General features: G+C 55.4%; 1 protein-coding gene across 1 annotated transcript in view; it reads right to left on the bottom strand.

Moving 5' to 3' along the window:
* Positions 1–398: 398 nt before the first annotated feature.
* RFTN2 (raftlin family member 2) overlaps positions 399–18,270 on the bottom strand; it is a 39,578-nt gene continuing 21,706 nt past the window's right edge. Inside the window, exons 6-9 of the mRNA XM_084893146.1 lie at positions 14,689–14,810; positions 12,811–12,914; positions 4,663–4,741; positions 399–1,102 (exon numbers count right to left, since the gene is read on the bottom strand). Coding sequence (XP_084749272.1) covers positions 863–1,102; positions 4,663–4,741; positions 12,811–12,914; positions 14,689–14,810 — 545 coding nt within the window. The 3' untranslated portion in view covers positions 399–862. The remainder of the gene's footprint in view (positions 1,103–4,662; positions 4,742–12,810; positions 12,915–14,688; positions 14,811–18,270) is intronic.

An 18,270-nucleotide genomic window follows, 5' to 3' on the forward strand; every position in this document is an offset into this window, starting at 1 on the left:
GCACGGAGGGGGAGAGGGAGCCGCTGGGCCACCAGGCCCCCCGCTGCTCTGGGCGGCTTCACTCCGGCCGGTGCCGGGCCCTGGGTCCCCCTGCTCCTGGCGCCAGTTAAATAGAAGGTCGTGCACTTCGGGCCAGTGTGAAGCAGCCATTCCCCCTCACAGTGATCTCTCCCGTTTCCCACTGTTCCCAACATAGAGGAGATCAGATCCGCTCTGCCTGTCCACTAGGTTTTAAAGGTTGAGATTGGGCTCTTTCCACACTGAGTGGTGAGGGATGCTGCTCCCCCCGCTTCTCTCTCTCTCTCTCTCTCTCTCTCTCTCTCTCTCTCTCTCTCTCTCTCTCTCGTCTATTAGGAAGCACACCATTGAAGCTCAATGGGTTAGCCCAGGGCGGGAACTTCCAAAGAACATTTTAGCCAGGAGGGTTTGCTCCGTACACGCACCACAACTGGTCCATGGTCATATCCAGGCGGTCCGTTCGTTAGCCCGTGAGTGCCGTGCAGGGCGGGCATTGCTGGTCGGTGTCCCTAGGACCAACTCTCTGAGACCCTTCCATCGGGCACCGTGCTGGCCGGGACCTCCAGTCTTCTTGCTGGTGTGACGACGAGAGTCCACCTTGTCCGTTCGTGAGCAGTGACGTGGGGTCTCCGTTAGTGACCTACAGCGTCTGTGGGCACGGGCGCTTTAGCTGGGAGCAGTGTGAAATGCGTCTACATGTATGAACGTGCTGATTATCCTTCACGTCTAGGGGGCTGAGCCCACGTGCACGCGGTCAGGAGGAGCCGGGCCTGGGAAAACCCGCCTGTCACTCACATGCAGACAGGCACAGGAGAGCCGGGGCCGCTGTGTGGGTGGCTGCCTGTCACATACAGGTGACCTGCGTGACCCCGTCCTCCTGGTCCAGCGGCCCGTCGTCCAGGTCCCGCAGGAGGCCCAGCCCCGGCAGCGCGGGCCCCTGCACCCAGGGCGCCCCGGACGGAGCGGGGATGCCCCCGGGCGGGGCGCCCGGCTCTGCGGGCGGGGACGTGGCCGTGTCCAGGCCGATGCTCCTGCTGCCGGCTTTGTGCCTGTCCTCGCCTTTCACGTGCCGGCTGGCCTTCCTCTGGAACACAGACGACAGCGGGGGTTAGAAAGACGGTGCTCCCTGTCCCTCTGCCCTCCGCCGCGCCCTCCGCCCAAACGTCCTTTCCCTGCTTCTCACCAGGGCCCTGCTCATCCCAGGACCAGCTCAGCCCTTTCTGTCCCCCTGCCCGCCCCCCTCTGTCTCACACCCCTGGGTGGCTTCCAGGCACGTTATTCTCATCACTGGCACCTCAGTTGTCTGCCGACAAGTCTGGGCCCCCAAGACACTTCCGAAGAGAGAAGCCTGTTGAGATCACACCTCTGGGAGCAAAGGGTGGAGATACAAGAAAGGTTCCATTTTTCTTCTCGGTGTTAATCGGGGGTCTAACAATAGAAAAAGTGTTCTAGCTGCCCAGCCAGTGTGGCTCAGTGGTTGAGTGCCGACACATGAACCAGGAGGTTGTGGTTTGATTCCCAGTCAGGGCGCGTGCCTGGGCTGTGGACGTGATCCCCAGTAGGGGTGTGCAGGAGGCAGCCGATCAGTGATTCTCTCTCATCATTGATGTTTCTATCGCTCTCCTCCCTTCCTCTCTGAAATCAATAAAAATATTTAAAATAAAATAAGTAAAAAGAAAACTAAAAGGGATACATTTTAAAAGGTATTTATTTAGCCGAAGCCAGTTTGGCTCAGTGGTAGAGCGTCGGTCTGTGGACTGAAAGGTCCCAGGTTCGATTCCGGTCAAGGGCATGTACATTGGCTGCGGGCACATCCCCGGTGGGGGGTGTGCAAGAGGCAGCTGGTCGATGTTTCTCTCTCATCGACATTTCTAACTCGCTCTCCCTTCCTCTCTGTAAAAAATCAATAAAAAATAAAATATATTTATTTATTTACTTTTTTAGAGAGAAAGAGGAAGGGAGAGGGTGCACGAGAGAAACATTGATGTGAGAGAGAAACATCCATCAGTTGTCTTCTGTATGTGCCCTGACCAGGAGTCAACCCAGGACCAGAAAGGCACTCCAGCTAACCGAGCCCACACCCTCCAGGAAAAAAGGGACACATTGAAAAAGCACAGTGATTTCCCAGTGGACAAAGAAGGCATTTGCTGAAAGTTCACTTATATGTTATTTGGGAACTAGGATTATGTTTTCTTAAATGTAAGAGAAAACACACAAACCCTGCAAGTCCGATGCCTAGGCTAGTCTTGCAAAAGTTGGCTAACCCATAGGTCTGTTGAACTGTAGTGTGTAAACTACACAAGTGTGTCTTACTGGTTTTCAAGGCAAATACACAAACAGCTTCCTGAAAGCAGGCTTTGTGGGCTCTCATGGAACGTTGCAACGGCTGTCCAGGCGCCGGTTTGTGCAGGAAGCTGAGCGTGTCCCTGGGGCCCTCAGGCAAGTTCAGGGGAACGAGCCCACACTGGGCCGCTTCCCACAGAAAGGCCGGCTTCCTGTCCCGAATCCCCGAATCCGAGGCAGTTGGGAGGTGCTGGCCCCCCCCCCCCCCCCCCCCCCCATGAATTCATCCAGTGCAAACACTGGATGGCAAACCCTCTTCCTTTCCTTCTCATTCACCAAGTGCACCGCGTTCAATGCACGGAGTGGAGCTGGCACAGGGTCTGGCATGGCCTGTTCTGGCGCGGGGACGCCAGCCGGCCAGGAGCCAGCCTCTGGGCTGCAGGCAGTGCCGACGGGCCCTGCCAGACGGGCTCCTTTCTCAGGCGTGGCTGAGGCGCCCTTTCCCACGTGCACAAAGGCCCATTCATCCCAGTGCCCTCCCGACTCTGATGAATGAATACAGACGGAGGGCGGAGGGCCTGAGCACTTGGCTGCCGGGCCCTTCCTGCCTCCTCAGCAGAGCGGGAGGTGACTCTGCAACAGATTCCCGATTGTGTCCGGGCCAGCAGAGGCCGGCCCTCACACCAGCGCGGGCCTTCTTGGTGAAAACGGGCATATTCGGAGCCATGCGCTGTTCCTGGCCGTTCACTCTCAGGTAAGTATTCAGCAAACGGTCACCACATGGAAAGGCCAGGTACCAGAAGATGACCAATCCTTCCCACGGGAACTCTAAAAACAATTTCAGATCCCCCCGCCCCTGTGACTCTTACTAAGCACATCTTCAGCAGAGACGGTGCCACCCACCCTCCCTCCACGGGCAATAATAGCTCTTCCAGTCCATCAACTGCAGGGCCGAGGACTGAGCGTGCAGGAGTCTGCAGCCTGGCTGGCCTTGGAGTGCCCCTCCTCCAACCCCTCACTTGACAGAGGGAGGACCCAGGCCCAGAGAGAAGGCGGGGTTTGCCCAAGGTCGGGGCACGGCTGGCCTCGAACCAGAGGCCCAGCGTTTCACCTTATTCCTCCCACACTCACCTCCCCCACACCTGCCAGACACACGAGGCGAGTTAACCATCTGTGTGATCCCAAATGAAAACTCCCGGGCATCTTACAAAATGCACGTTCCCTGTGGAAGACCTGGCAGAACCAGAGGAAAGAGCAAAACCTACCCACAGCCCCATCTGGCAGAGAAACTGCTGTTAGAATGTGGTGCGTGTCACTGTTTTCTTCTCTAAAGAGCTATGTATTCGAATGAAAGAGGGAGGGGAAAAAAAAAAGAGCTACGTATTCAAGTTTGCACATGGGTGTGCAGCTTACCTTTCCACTGAGCACAATATTCCTTTTTTATAACTTCTTTTTCTAATATATATACTTTTCTAATATATATATATTAGAAAAAGAAGTTATATATATTTGTTATTGATTTCAGAGAGGAAGGGAAAGGGAAACATCAATGATGAGAGAGAATCATTGATCGGCTGCCTCCTGCACGTCCCCCACTAGGGATTGAGCCCGAAACCTGGGCTTGAGTCTTTATCGGGAATTGAACCCGGGACTCTTCAGTCTGAGGCTCTATCCACTGAGCACCCAGCCAGGGCGCATGTGTAGGTCTGCTGCTATCCTGGAAACATCTCTAAGACATGGGGTGGAGGGGACTGAGGGAGCTTGTGTATGCAGACTCGTCAGTGCGGTCCCTGGGGACGGGCCACCTCTGGCAACTGCCCCCTCCTGGTCCTGGTGCGGGAGGGAGAGGGAGGGAGAGGGAGCCCGTGCAGGGCCACGCCACGCCTGCCTGAGGACACAACACCTGCTCCCGTCAGGAAGGAGGCTGCTTGGTGGCCTTCAGCTCAAAGCGGTCCTGCTGCCCCCGTGCCCGTTCTGAGTGGCCTCCCAGGCCCGGGGACCGGCTCAGGGCGGGCAGCCTGCACCCCCATGCCTCGGGCGAGAAGACTGTTTCCATACCAACCCCACGCTTCCCACCCGTGCTCCCCATTTGGCATGAAACGAGTGTCAGGACTAAATGCTCTAGGGCCGTGGTCGGCAAACTGCGGCTCGCGAGCCACCTGTGGCTCTTTGGCCCCTTGAGTGTGGCTCTTCCACAAAATACCAGGGCCTGGGCGAGTCTATGTTGAAGAAGTTTAAAAAATGTGGCTCTCCAAAGCAATGTCAATCGTTGTCCTGTTGATATTTGGCTCTGTTGGCTAATGAGTTTGCCGACCTCGGCTCCAGTGTGACAGCCAGCCTGTCCAGCACCGTATTACTCACTTCTGGGGTCTGAGCCGCCGAATTCCACATGGCGGGTCTCTGAAGGAACACCACCTGCTTTGTAGCCAAATTCCCTTCGCTGCGAATTAAAACAACAGCATTAGTCTCTGTGGATTAGTAATTCCTTTTTTTTTTTTTTTTTTTTTTTTTAACTGTAAGAGAACATATATTTGGTTAATCACGGAGGTGTAAAAAGGAATTCCTGGAAGACGAGTTTAGGAACCGGTTACAGCGGGAAAGGAAGGGGCCAGGAGCTTGGGAGTGAGGACGCTCGTGTGGCTGCCTGGGCAGCGGGAGGGACGGGCTGGCCAGCTCCCGGATGCGGCACTGGGTCCTCCATCCGAAGGGTCTAAGGGGGAGATTTTAGGGCTTGATCCCCAGTAGGGGGTGTGCAGGAGGCAGCCAATGGATGATGTTTCTGTCTCATCAATGTTTCTATCTCTCTATACCTTCCTCTCTTTTTTTTTTAAAAAAGTATTTCTTTATTGACTTAAGAGAGGAAGGGAGAAGGAGAGAGAGAGAAACATCAATGATGAGATGTTTGCAAAACACAATCCAGGCATGTGTCGTTGGCAGAATCAAACCTGGGACCCTTCAGTCCACAGGCAGACGCTCTATCCACTGAGCCAAGCTGGCTAGGGCTCTTCCTGCCTCTCTAAAAATCAGTGGGGAAATATCCTGGGGTGAGGATTAAAAAAAACAAAACGGAATATGGTCATTACAAAAGAAAATGTGAATGTTGAGAACGTGTAACCTCACATGCTAATATCACTACTTTCACCTCCATGTCCCCTTCTGGTCCTTCCCACACATGTGCTGCGTGTCTGTAACCGTCGCATATTTGCATTTCTGTGTTCTATGCTCTTTCATGAACACCCTTCCCTTGTTTGTGCACTTGACCAGATTCTTAGCAGCTGTTTCTCAAAGACTTCAGACACTGAAATGTACTCTCTTTATTATTGAAAAATTAGGTTGTTTCCAGTTTCCTGCTAATTATAAATAATATTATAAATAATGCTGCCATAGAAAGATGTCTTGTCTTCCTAGTCTTATGACTCAAGGAAATCTTGAAGTAAATTCTCAGAAGCGGGATTATTAGGTGGAGAATGTTTAACTAAAATTTTTGTTTGCATTGTCAAATCTGCCTTTTAAGAAAGGCGACCTTGGGCCGCGGGAGGAACTTGCCGTAGATTCCCAGTGGAGGGGCCGGAGCCGGAGCGTTTTCTTCCCAGATGCTCCTTTGTGGGAGCTACTCAGTATTCCCCTCAGTCAGCTGCCCTCTCGGTGAGTCCCTGTGCCAAAGGCCTGGGTTTCTCTGAAGTGTATTCCCGGTCTCCATGGCTTTAGGGGAAGGAGTCTGCAGCTAATGTTGCTGAGTTACGACTTTTATTATGCAAAAAACCAAAACCAAAACCAAAACCTCACTATTTGCTCTTTTTTTCTGGAAAACAAAAGCAACATTGAAGCTCTGGCCCCACACCATTGAGTGCCCCACACTTAGTGGTTCTGCTGAATTTTGAGAAACAAGCAACTCTTCCGCCAAAGTGGTCTTGGGAGACTTCCTTCTCTTCCTCCTCCACCTCCTCCTTCCTCTTCCCCTTGTCCTCCTCCTCCTCTTCTTCCTCCTCCTCCTTTAAAACCCTCAGTCGAGGAGTGAGGTTATTTTTCACACACACACACACACACACACACACACACACATCCAGACTTGAATTTTTTGCGTTTTAAGTTAGGAGAGGTCTTCAAGAATTCATTTCCTTGTACTTCCTTTTTAATTGCTTTGAGAGAGAGAGGAAGGTGAGGGGGGAGGGAGATGGACTTGTTCCACTCACTTATGCATTCATGGGTCTACTCTTGTATGTAGGGGCTCAAACCCACAACCTGGCGTTGGCGTCTGGGACGATGCTCTACCCACTGAGGCCCAGCCGGGGCTGTCTGTGCTCACTATTCTTGACTCACCCTCCTGGTGCGTGTTGCTTCAGGTTGTCAGAGGGAGGAAGGGTCGGTGGCGTTCATACTTCCACCTCCCACCTCTGGTGCCTGCGGGCATCGCTAACTGGCACCGCCTTCTGCTCTCAGAGCCTTCGCTGCAGGGTCCGGGCGGCCACTGCCCGCCAGCCCTGCCAGCCACCTGGAACCTTCTCTGTGAGCCTGCCTGGGAAGCTCTGCTCTCTTACAATCCGACACCACAGCCAGCACACACCTGCTCCCCTCCTCACCCTCGGCCTTAACCACCTTCCCTGCCTTCCTCGCAGCTCTGCTTCCTCTGGGAGCCTTTTCAGACCTCCCCCCTCCCCTCCCATTCTCTCCTCTCCCCCCTCTTCCCTCAGCTCCCCCATTGAGTGCTAACACCTGAGACAGGTGCCCCTCTGGCTGCACTGTGGCCTTCTGAAGGACCACAGCAGCTGTGATGCCCAAGATCCCCCGCGGGGCTGATGCTCACCCCTCGGGCCCGGTCCCCTCTGTGTGGACCCCATTGCAGGCTCAGGGTCTGTCTGTTCTGCATCAGTTATCTGTGACTGTGCTTTCTCCCAAGCAGGTGGGTTCCCCGAAGCCGGGGTCTGTGGCTAGAGCAGGTAGAACATCGCCTGTACACACCAGGCACTCCGTAAACATTCGGGTTGAAGAGGAAAAGCATGCTGTTTACTGGTACAGGAGATGGAAGCATGAGGACCAGGGTGACTGTCAGTGAGCTGGTGTCAGAGGGGCTGGTGGGCGGCTGCCTAGCCACGTGGGACATAAACCCTCTCCCTGGAAGCTGTCCCCTAGGCTCCCGCCTCCCTCAGACCGGAGGAGCGGGGACAGGATTTTCCGATCAGTTTTGCGTCACCGTGTGCATTCATGAATTGCCGTGGTTTAATGATTGCTACTTGGAAATGAGATAGGAAAGCAGCGTTTACTTGTTAAGAGCTGAATCGTTAGCTTGCCGCTTTGTCGTTGGCGGTGTGTGTGGCTGGGAAGTCCTGTGCCCTGTGGCCCCGCCCTGGTCCCAGGTGTGTGTGGGAAGCCACCCAGGGGACCACCGCCTCGGCCCCTCCAGCCCTCCCCCCTGACAACGGTCACCGGGGAGTGCAGAGCAGACAAAGGGGCTATTGTACAAAGCACGGCCTTATCTCAGCGCTGCTCCCTGCGAGGGGCCTCGGAGGGCAGGGCACAGAGATTACACAGCCGCGCAGACCTTCAATCGGAGAGGGCGGGAGGTGTGTGAGTGGGCAGAAGTGAACCCCGGCCTGCCTTCCCTCCTGCTCCCGCTGGCACTCAGGTCAGGAGAGGGTCTCAGACATGCCAGGGCCTTCGCTGCTTCTGAGAGTGGGGTCTGACCTCACAGTCAAAGGACAGTTTTCCTCTTGTTAATACCTTGCCCTTAGGTAAGGTGACCAGACGTCCCGATTTTTAACCATTTGCTATTCAAAAATTTTTGATTCAAAAATCGGGACTTTTTTAAAAATGCCACAGGATGCAGGACAAATTGTTAAAAATCGGGACTGTCGCTGGGACCGGTTTGGCTCAGTGGATAGAGCGTCGGCCTGCGGACTGAGGGGTCCTGGGTTCGATTCCGGTCAAGGGCATGTACCTTGGTTGCGGGCACATCCCCAGTGGGGGGTGTGCGGGAGGCAGCTGGTCGATGTTTCTCTCTCATCGACATTTCTAGCTCTCTATTCTTCTCTCTTCCTCTCTGTATAAAATCAATAAAATATATTAATAAAAAAAAATCGGGACTGTCCCGCCAAAAGTGGGACGTCTGGTCACCATACAAGGAGCAGAATTTTATAGTCTCAATGAAATGTCCCTGGATTCTAGCATTCTTTCTTTAAAAAAAATTTTTTTTTTTTTAAATTGATTTCAGAGAGGAAGAGAGAGAGAGAGAGAGAAACGTCAGTGATGAGAGAGAATCATTGGTCCGCTGCCTCCTGCACGCACCACACTGGGGACCGAGCCCACCACCCGGGCATCTGCTCATGGGCTCTGACCGGGAATCGAACCGTGGCCTCCTGATTCATAACGGTTAAGAAGGGGTTCTGCAAATTCTCCGGGTGGGCGGACAACAATCGTCTTGGAACAATGTGGTGATATCAGATGACCACCTGAGGTCTCCATGGTAACCAGCTTGGACCGCTGGTGGGGTGATATTGCCGAGGACAGGGAAGTGACACCCTTCACCTGGAAACCCCTGAGACAGTGCCTTCCTGCAATCTGTAACGGATATGCAGGAGTATTAAAGAAGGAAGGGGAAAACACCTCATGGATAGGCCTTCAGGTTGGGCTTAGGCGTTAGCCGAGAAGGGGAAGGTGAAATGGTTTAACGACTGCACCTGAGGCCAAGCTCCCTGAGGGAGAGCCTTTCCCTGGTGTTCGCACAGGCAGGCGGCCCAGGAGGGATGGTGTGGGAGCCGCCCAGGGCCTCACCAGCAGAGAGAGGCGGACGGCGAGTCCGGGAGGCTGGTCAGCCTGGAGGCTCCGACAAGGGTCAGAGCTGTGCACCCACTGCCGGGTGGAGACAAAGGGAGCGGAAGCAACTTCCACCTTTTAGTCTCTTGTAAATCCTCGCTGACGGGCTACCATCGAGCTGTTACTGCAATTGTCTGCCTAAGGGCTACGGGTGGACCCCAAACCTGCATGAAAGGGATCGCAAGGCGGAGCAAAGCGGAGTCCTTCCTCTTGAGCTGGCTCCCACCTGGCCCCCAATATTCCCAAATTAATATTTTCTTGTCTCGGCTCTTTCATTTGCGTGCGGTCTCCTCCAGAGCTCGAACCCTGAACCACACGGGACATGGGGGGGGGGGGGCACTCGCAACTGGCAGCCCAGCGTGGGGTATTCGCGGTGGTGACAGGCATCGGTCTTTCTGGGAGTGAGCATGCGTGCAAGTGTACATCTTCGCAGTGTGGTTAATCACCGCTCCTCCTTCTGCGGGCCTGTGAGCCTCAGTGCTGGCTTCCTACCGTGTGAGCTGTGCTGTGGGCGTCCGCCAGAACGCCACGATGCAGGACAAGCTGGGTGATCCTCGCCCAGGGTTTCAACGTCACAGGGACTTTGGTTCTGCTAAAGAATTAGGTCCCGCTCTAGCTGGTTTGGCTCAGTGGGTAGAACATCAGCCTGTGGACTGAAGGTCCCGGGTTCGATTCTGGTCAAGGTCATGTACCCGGGTTGTGGGCTTAATCCCCAATAGGGGGCATGCAGAAGGCAGATGATTCTTCCTCATCATTAATGTTTCTGTCTCTCTCCCTCTCCCTTCCTCCCTGAGATCAATAAAAATAAATACATAAATAAGAGAAAATAAGAAAAAGAATGTGTCAGAGAGCTCGCTCCTGGTGATACTGTGATTACCGTGAGAATTGTTTAGTTCTGGCCCGAGAGATCAGGTGAATAGAGTTGTCCCCTTACGTCAGGTGGTGGGTATGATCCACATCAGGGCACCAAAAAGAAGAGAGATTCGTTAAGCTCAAAGCCTGAATCACTCTTATAGTTTCAGAGACAACTCTTTCAGGCTCTCTGGTCCACCCCGGCCAGGTGGAACTGGATGCAGCATTTTTCTTATGGAAAGATGACATGGCAAATGGTCAGGACTGTCTGCGCCCCAGGCAGCGGAGACCCAACTTCATGTGACCTTCACGGGGCCAGCGTGTGGGAACGGGAATCAAAAGGCCGAGGACAAACAGGTTTCAGCAATAATCTCCTCGATCAGATCTCAGCGAGCCTTTACCTTCATCCTATATATTGTCTGCCCTGCAGCTGCTTACGCACAAAAGAGCACAGCAGGATGAGGTTGCGAAATGCTCCTGGCACGCTGGGGAGCAGTTGGCCCTGGGGCTCGGGCGTCCCTTGTTGCATGAGGGCGGTTACGGTTAAAGACGTTTTCCTGCCGCCTTCTATCGGGGTCATCCGTCATTGGCAGAGTCCTCACCGGGCCCTGCCCTCTGGGGGTGCTGCCTTTTAACCGCAGTACCACCGAGGGTTCCATCTGACTTTGGCAGTCTACACGCTCTCTTGTTTATTTTTTATAAACTAATTTTTTAAAATTGAATTTATTGGGGTGACTTTGGCTAATAAAACCACACAGACTCAAGTGTACCATTCAATAAAACACCATCTGCACACTGCATCGTGCACTCGGCACCCAAAGTCAAGTCTCTTTCCTCCCCATCTATTCCCCGCCCTTGACCACTCCCGCCTCCCTCACCCCATGCACCTCTATCGCCATACTGTTATCCGTCTCGTATTTTTGTTATTAATCCCTTTACCTCTTTTCACCCTGCTCTGCAACCCCCCTGCGCTCTACGCTCCCTTATTTTAATACAACTGTGGAACGTACAGACTGAAGTACCCCCTCGCCCTTGGCTGGTGACGGTGCCATACCACACAGAACAGAAGCCTGACCCGGCCCGGCCCGAGCGAAGGCCCGGGTCCCGGAGGAACGGACGCTGCCCCGTACTTTGCCCCCGCTGCCAGCCCCTTCAGGGCAGACTCTGCACGCAGCGTGCACACCTTTTCACTCACTCTGCTTTTCATTTGTGTGTGGAATGTACTGGGGTGACAGTGGTTAATGAGATGATACAGGTTTCAGGTGTACAATTCTACAGCTCATCCTCTGTACGCTGTACTGTGTGGCCACCACCCCAAGTCCGGTCCCCTCCCGCCACCATGATCCCCCGTTACAGCCTCTTCTACCTCCCACCCCCTCCCTCTGGCATTCACCACACCTCTGTCTGTGTCCGTGAGTCTTTTTTTCCTCTTTGCTCTTAATCCCTTCACTCTTCTCTCCCAGCCCCCACGGCTCCCCTCTGACAGCGGGCAGTGTGCTCCCTGCCTCCCCGAGTCTGTCTCCCCGTTGTCAGTTTGCTCGGCTCACCAGAGGCCACACAGGAGTGCCTCCTCGGGCCTAGTCCCTCTCTGACCAGTCTAAGTCGGCCCGGGCCTGGCCACGTGAGGGAGGCAAGCCTCACCAGCTCCTGTCTGTGCACTGGGAGTGCTCCCGGTGACTCAGGGTGCTTGGTTTGAATCCTGAGATTACCGCCCGTACTGTGATCTGACAGGGACGTCCCTCACCGTGGGAGCCGTCACCCACAGAGCCCCGAGAAGAAAAGCAGGGGATTGCTGATTCCTCCTAATCCCCCTTTCAAAGCCTGAGCCGGTTCGCGCTGTATCCGCCTCTATCCCTCCCCTCACCTGCGCAGGGTGGCTGTGTTATAAAGCCACGTCAATCAAAAGCCTGTCCAGTGGAGGGGACCTGGGACCCGGGGAAGCTGCTAAACTGGGAACACTGGAGACGCCGGAGGCGGGGTGAGACTGGGAGGGGAGGGAGCGCCTCCCTCAGCTGCACAGGCCAGCCCAGCCAGCCCAGCCCAGGTGCGGTGCTGCCCCTGCTGGGAGCCACCGGCCTCGCAGGCCAGCCGCCCTCAGTCACGTCCCGGGTGCCAAATAGGGCAGAGGGCACGCCTCTGAGCCCAGGACAGGAAAGCACTTTACACAGAGGATGGAACAGGTCTCTCTCTCTCTCTCTCAAAAAAAAGACTACAATTCATTTTCTTCCTTCCCAGAAAGGAAATGGGGAAAAGCAGTAAAAGGAGGAAAGGACCAGTTGGTATCGGTGAGGGGATGGCAGGTGGTTCTCACCTTCTAAGGAGGCACTTGTTTCCGTGGGAACAGCGAACAAGCCCCTGCTCAGGGGGGAGCGAGCCCATCCCACTGTGGGATGGGTGGAGGCAGGACGCCGCCTCCTCCAGGCCGGCCTCCAGGGCTCTGCAGGCCCGGCCCCAGCTGGGTGCTGGGTGAGGGCAGCTTTGCACGGGCAGAGCAGAGGGGCAGGCCCAGGGCTTCTCTGTCTTCAGAGAAGGCCTGTGCTTCTCTGTCTGCAGACGTATACCCACTCAGTGCTCACTCTGGGCAAGGACCCACCGGCACCCTGAGCAGGAAAAGGGGGGTGCGGCCTTCCCTGGGGTGCCAGGCCGGCCTGCCCTCGCCTGTCCTCGCCTGTCCTCACCAGCCCTGGGGAAGAGGCGGAGCTGCTGGCACACACCTGGCGAGGCCCTGAGAGGAGGTGAGAAGCCAGGGCTGCCTTGGGGCATTACAGAGGATTGCTTCAGCAGAGTTAGGGGCCACTGGAGCTCTGACTTAGAGGAGACGGGGGGTGCGGGAGGAGATGGCGTTACCTGTCCTGTCTCAGGATCGGCGTGGGCAGCACGCTGGTCAGGAGCCACCCGAACTCGGCCAGCGTGTGCAGCAGGGGCGCGTAGTCCGTCTTGATCTCGCAGCCCTGCGGGGAGCGAGAGCTCAGGCCCAGGCCGGCAGCACCTGGAGGGCCGGGCACGGGGGTGGGGTTCTGAGGGGTGCCCCCTCCGGCAAGCTCACTTTCGCTGGTGCTGGCTTCCTGCTGCCTCGAACCCCGGCCCAGTGGAGACACCGGGATGGGGGTGGGGGCTGTCAGGGTCTCCGGCTGCTCCCCAGAACCTGGGCTTTCCTGGGCCCATTCCCGGGGCCTGGTCTGGCCTCAAACACTAATGGGGGTGGGAGTGGGCACCTTTCTTTCTTTCTTTTAAAATATTTTATTGATTTTTTTTTTTTTTTTTTTTTAACAGAGAGGAAGGGAGAAGGATAGAGAGTTAGAAACATCGATGAGAGAGAAACATCGATCAGCTGCCTCCTGCACACCCCCGACTGGGGATGTGTCCGCAACCAGGGTACGTGCCCCTGACCGGAATCGAACCTGGGACCCTTCAGTCCGCAGGCCGACGCTCTATCCACTGAGCCAAACCAGTCAGGGCGGAACCTGCGTTTGCACTGAGCTCCCAGGTGGTTTGCATTCCGGTAACGGGCAGGCTTCGCGCTCAGAAACACGTGCCTGGGCCCGGGACCGGAGCGGAGAGATGAGCCGGAGTGAAAGGTGAGAGGGGCTTGCAACTGGTTTTGATTTATTTTGAGCTTAAAACTGGAATGGATTTTACTGGGCGCTTTAGCTCTGCCCCCCAATCCTGCCCCTCCTCTCACAGGGATTTCTGGCTTCCTGGAAACAGGGGCTCTATCTCCGCCTCGGTGAGGCCAGAAAGGCTGGCTCGTCCACGGAAGAGCCTGCCAGCGAGGGCCGAGGGCCGAGGCCGCACACAGTGTGTCCCCCTCGGCGGCCTGTCCCCCTCGGGCGGCCTCTCCTCCTGTGGCAGCCTGTCCCCCTCGGGCGGCCTGTCCCTCTCCGGTTCGGAGGGCGGCGTTGGAGGTTCGGCTGCTGACGGAGGCACCCTTCGGACACCTTTGCTTTGAGAGTTCCCAAGCTCAGACAGCAGGCCCGTTGGTTGCTGGAGACAAACTCCGGCTCTCATGGGCATCTGTTCCCGTCCCACCAGGTGATGCATTGCGTGGAGCCTCAGGGCCGGGGCCTCTGTGTGGGTCCAGGCCGGCCTTTGGGGACACACTGCCATTCTTGCTCGGGTCGTGGTTTTGCTGTCTTATCACAAGGCGGGTGCGGGCGCAGCACTGCTCCCCTGGGAGAGCAGTTTGCTCCTGCGTCGGAGGCTGCACCGACAGCGGGAGGGGCTCACCCTGTGACAGTGAAGGCCGTTAACATAACAGAAGGCTGGCCCGGCCGGCCTGGCTTCGAGGTGGAGCGTCCACCTAGGAACCAGGAGGTCACGGTTCGATTCCCAGTCAGGGCACATGCCCAGGGCGTGGGCTCCATCCCCAGTGTGGGGTATGCGTCACTGATGTTTCTCTCTCTCTCTCTCCCTTCCTCTCTGAGATCGATAAAAATATAGTCAACAAATCATAGGCCAAAACTGGTTTGGCTCAGTGGATGGAGCGTTGGTCTGCGGACTGAAAGGTCCCAGGTTCGATTCCGGTCGGGGGCATGTACGTTGGTTGCGGGCACACCCCCAGTGGGGGGTGTGCAGGAGGCAGCTGATTGATGATTCTCTCCCATTGATGTTCCTAACTCTCTATCCCTCTCTCTTCCTCTCTGTAAAAAAAATCAATAAAATATATATATTAAAAAATAGGAAACTAAATAAAGTAAAGCCGGATGGTCAGCCCCGGCCCTTCACCTCGATGACGGTCCACTGCTCCACCACGATGGTGTCCTTCCTGGCGCGGCCAGCCCCCGGCACCCCGGAGCCCTCCTCCTCGAACACGAAGAACCCGTCCAGCGCTTTCGGCACCTGGTCCCCTGCGGGGAGGAGGGCGCGGTTAGAAGAGTTGCAAATACAAAGTGTTTTTAAAATATATATATTTTATTGATTTTTTTACAGAGAGGAAGGGAGAGGGATAGAGAGTTAGAAACATCCATGAGAGAGAAACATCGATCAGCTGCCTCCTGCACACTCTCTACTGGGGATGTGCCCGCTACCGAGGGACATGCCCTTGACCAGAATCGAACCTGGGGCCCTTGAGTCCGCAGGCTGACGCTCTATCCGCTGAGCCACACCGGTTAGAGCTGACGTGTTTCTTAAGAGCGTCCCGACCCTTAAAAAAACCCTCGTAGGAAGCAGAAAGGCAAACAGATCCCTTAAGAAACACTTGTTATGGCTCCATCAGCAACACCCTCCTCCTCTCTGAAGGTTAAATCTTTGTTGCCAAGGTCAAGACAGGGTTACACGTCAGCGAGTTAAAACCAAGCTGTAAACATGAAAAGGACAATAACCAAAACAAGATGGACACCCTGCGCGGAGAGGCGGTTTCCTGAGCCCAAGGAGCGCCTGGAAGAAACGGCGCCCCGCCTGGCGGCCTCTGGTCTGTGTGCCGTCTGCACGTCAGTTCTACTCTGTTAACCCCTGACATGCACGGGTGGGAGAGGAACAGGAACGTGAGGCAAGATTTCCTCAAAAATACAAAGGAGGAACAATGCTTCACTTCAGTGACGCTTAAAAAAGAAAAGAATGGCGACAGGAAGATCCCGAACAGAAGGCATTGTGGAGAGGACGCCTGCGGGCAGGGAGTTTCCGGGGGGCCTCTCGGACCTTCTCTTGAACGGCTCCCAGTGACCATCTGGCCACGCGGAGCTGCCGTTCTGGAGTTCCTCTGTCTCCAGTTTTCCCACGGTCACATGTGGGTTGAACGCTCTGGCTTTCACGGGGCGGATGGCACATCCACGTTGGCCTGGCTGCCGGTTGTCCCAGGAACACGGCCTGCGAAGGTTTCAGGGCTCTGCTGAGCTTAAATACGAGTGCGGCCAGGGTGCTTTCCATGGAATTTGTGGTCTTAGTGTTTATGGACAGGCTTATCCACCTCACGCGGAAATCATTGTGCTGTCATCATCACCGACAGTTAAGACAGACAGACCATTACGTAGCGTTTATGCTGTTCTGAGTGGCGTCCGGGACAGAGTAATGTACTCGTTGGAAATGGTTTTCTGAGGATAGTAGACACCCTATTTCCTTTTAAATGTACCTGACCATTGTCACACCAAAGTGACCAGAGGAATCAAGTCTCTTTTTTTTTTAAATATATATTTAATTGATTTCAGAGAGGAAGGGAGAAAAGAGAGCTAGAAAAATCAATGATGAGAGAGAATCACTGATTGGCTGCCTCTTGCACGCCCCCTACTGGAAATGGATCCCACAACCCAGGCATGTGCCCTTGACCAGAATTGAACCTGGGACCGTTCAGTCCCCAGGCCAACGCTATATCCACTGAGCCAAACCGGCTAAGTCTCTTTCTGATTGTAAGTCCAGGGCATCGCTAACCACCATAAAAAATGGCTATGTCCTAAGTCCTTTAGTTAGAATGAGCGGGTGAATTTTAAACACAATGATATACTTCGATAACAGTGTAGTTATGGTGACCGGTCTCCTTGGGGACTCTGTGACGTGAGGACGGTGGGTTTTTGTGGCTCTGCCTCTGCTTTCCTGTTCTGATGCCAGGGCCCCCAGGATGTGCAGTTGGAGAGAGGGAAGGGCGAACAGGTGTGCCGAGACCCGGGCGCCGCCTCCGCCGAGCAGCTGTCCCCGTTGGGCCGTGCGCCCTCCACAATCCCTTCTTCTGGGGCCTGAGAGGGAAAAGGTTCCCAGCACCGACCCACCACTTCTCAAAAGCCCACAGAAAACCTTTTAAAAGCCAATGCCCCCGCGGGACAGGGAAGTGTATTGATGAAGGATGGTCTGCAGGCGCAGCTCTGGTGCGTGCAAACCTGGCGCCCTTTCCAGTGCGACCCCGTGATGTAAGGAAACGGGCCCTCTGCCCTCCTGAGTGAGCATCACCCTTGGGGAGGTTCGTCTGTGTGTGTGAGTGAACATGAGTGTGTGTGTAAGCGTGAGTGTGTGTGTGTGAGCGTGTGTGTGTGAGTGTATGTGAGTGTGAGTGTGTCAGTGTGTGTGTGTATGTGTGTGAGTGTGTTTGTGACTGTGTGTATGAGTGAGCATGAGTGTGTGAGCGTGTGTGTGTGAATGTGAGTGTGTGAATGTGTGTGTGTGAATGTGAGTGTATGTGTGTGTGTGACTGTGTGTGTGAATGTGAGTGTGTGAATGTGTGTGAGTGTGTGTGTGTGTATGACTTTGTGAGTGTGTGACTGTGTGTGTGTGAATGTGTGTGGATGTGTGTGAGTGTGAATGTGTGTGAGTGTGTGTGTGTGTGTATGACTTTGTGCGTGTGTGTGAATGTGTGTGACTGTGTGTGTGTATGACTTTGTGTGTTTGTGTGTGTGTGTGTGTGTGCAAAACAGGCAAAGCTGCCAAAGCTGCCGTCTCATCCCACGGAGGCTGCCCGCAGAGCCGCTATGCTCAGAGCAATGGTCGGCAAACTGGTCTCTGCTGACTAATGAGTTTGCCGACCACTGACCGAGACTCTCGACTCCAACAATTTCAGGCTGTTGTTGTTCCTTGTGATTAAGCCCCTATCCCAGAGGTCGGCACACTCATTAGTCAGCAGAGCCGCAGTTTGCCGCCCACTGCTCCCGAGGACTGAGCGCCTTGCTGGCACAGGGGCTGGCGCTCCTGGGTCCATCGGGGTGTCACCCCCGGGCGCCCACGGGAGTGTGCGGGGCCGGCTGAGGACCTCGTTCCGGTGGCGGGCTGACTCCTGGCAGTGTCCTGGGAGAGGGTGGAGAGGACGGAGAAAAAGCGCCCTGTCCGAGGGCTTCCCTGTCCCCCCAACAAAGCCACCAGCCAGCCCCACTCCCTCCTCCAGAGCCGCACAGGCCCTGGTCCTGGGTCACCACCCCCTGCTGCTCCCAGCCAAGCTGACACACCCAGGGGCTGGGGGGGTGGGGGGCTGTGGTGGAAAAAAGTGTTCTGAGACATCCAGCTGCCAAGGAGAGGCCCCCCCCCCCGCCCCCCCCCCCCCCCCCCCGCTTCCCACCCTCTCCCCACCTCACCCCCAGGATCCAGGATCTCTAAATAGCCCGGAGCTCTCAGAACAAAAGCCCTCCCAGCCTCGAGCTGAGCTGGCAACTGCTGTGGCTAATTTTATTTCATGGGCAAGGCCTGGAGAGGCGTGAAAGGAGTCTTTTTCGTTTTGCCTGCAGCCGCTCGTCACAGCCCACAATCTGAAATGGCTCCAACTCAGACTCTTTGGAGGGAAGGAGAAGGTAGAGGGAGGGGGAGGGGGGGGGAGAGAAATATGAAGCATGACCGCCCCCCGAACAGGAGGTCCACGCCAAGAGCACTGTGTCTGCACAGAACCAGCGCCGGGAA

The sequence above is a fragment of the Pipistrellus hanaki genome, assembly GCF_964339955.1.
Source record: "Pipistrellus hanaki genome assembly, chromosome: 8".
In the NCBI taxonomy this organism is placed as follows: Eukaryota; Metazoa; Chordata; class Mammalia; order Chiroptera; family Vespertilionidae; genus Pipistrellus; species Pipistrellus hanaki.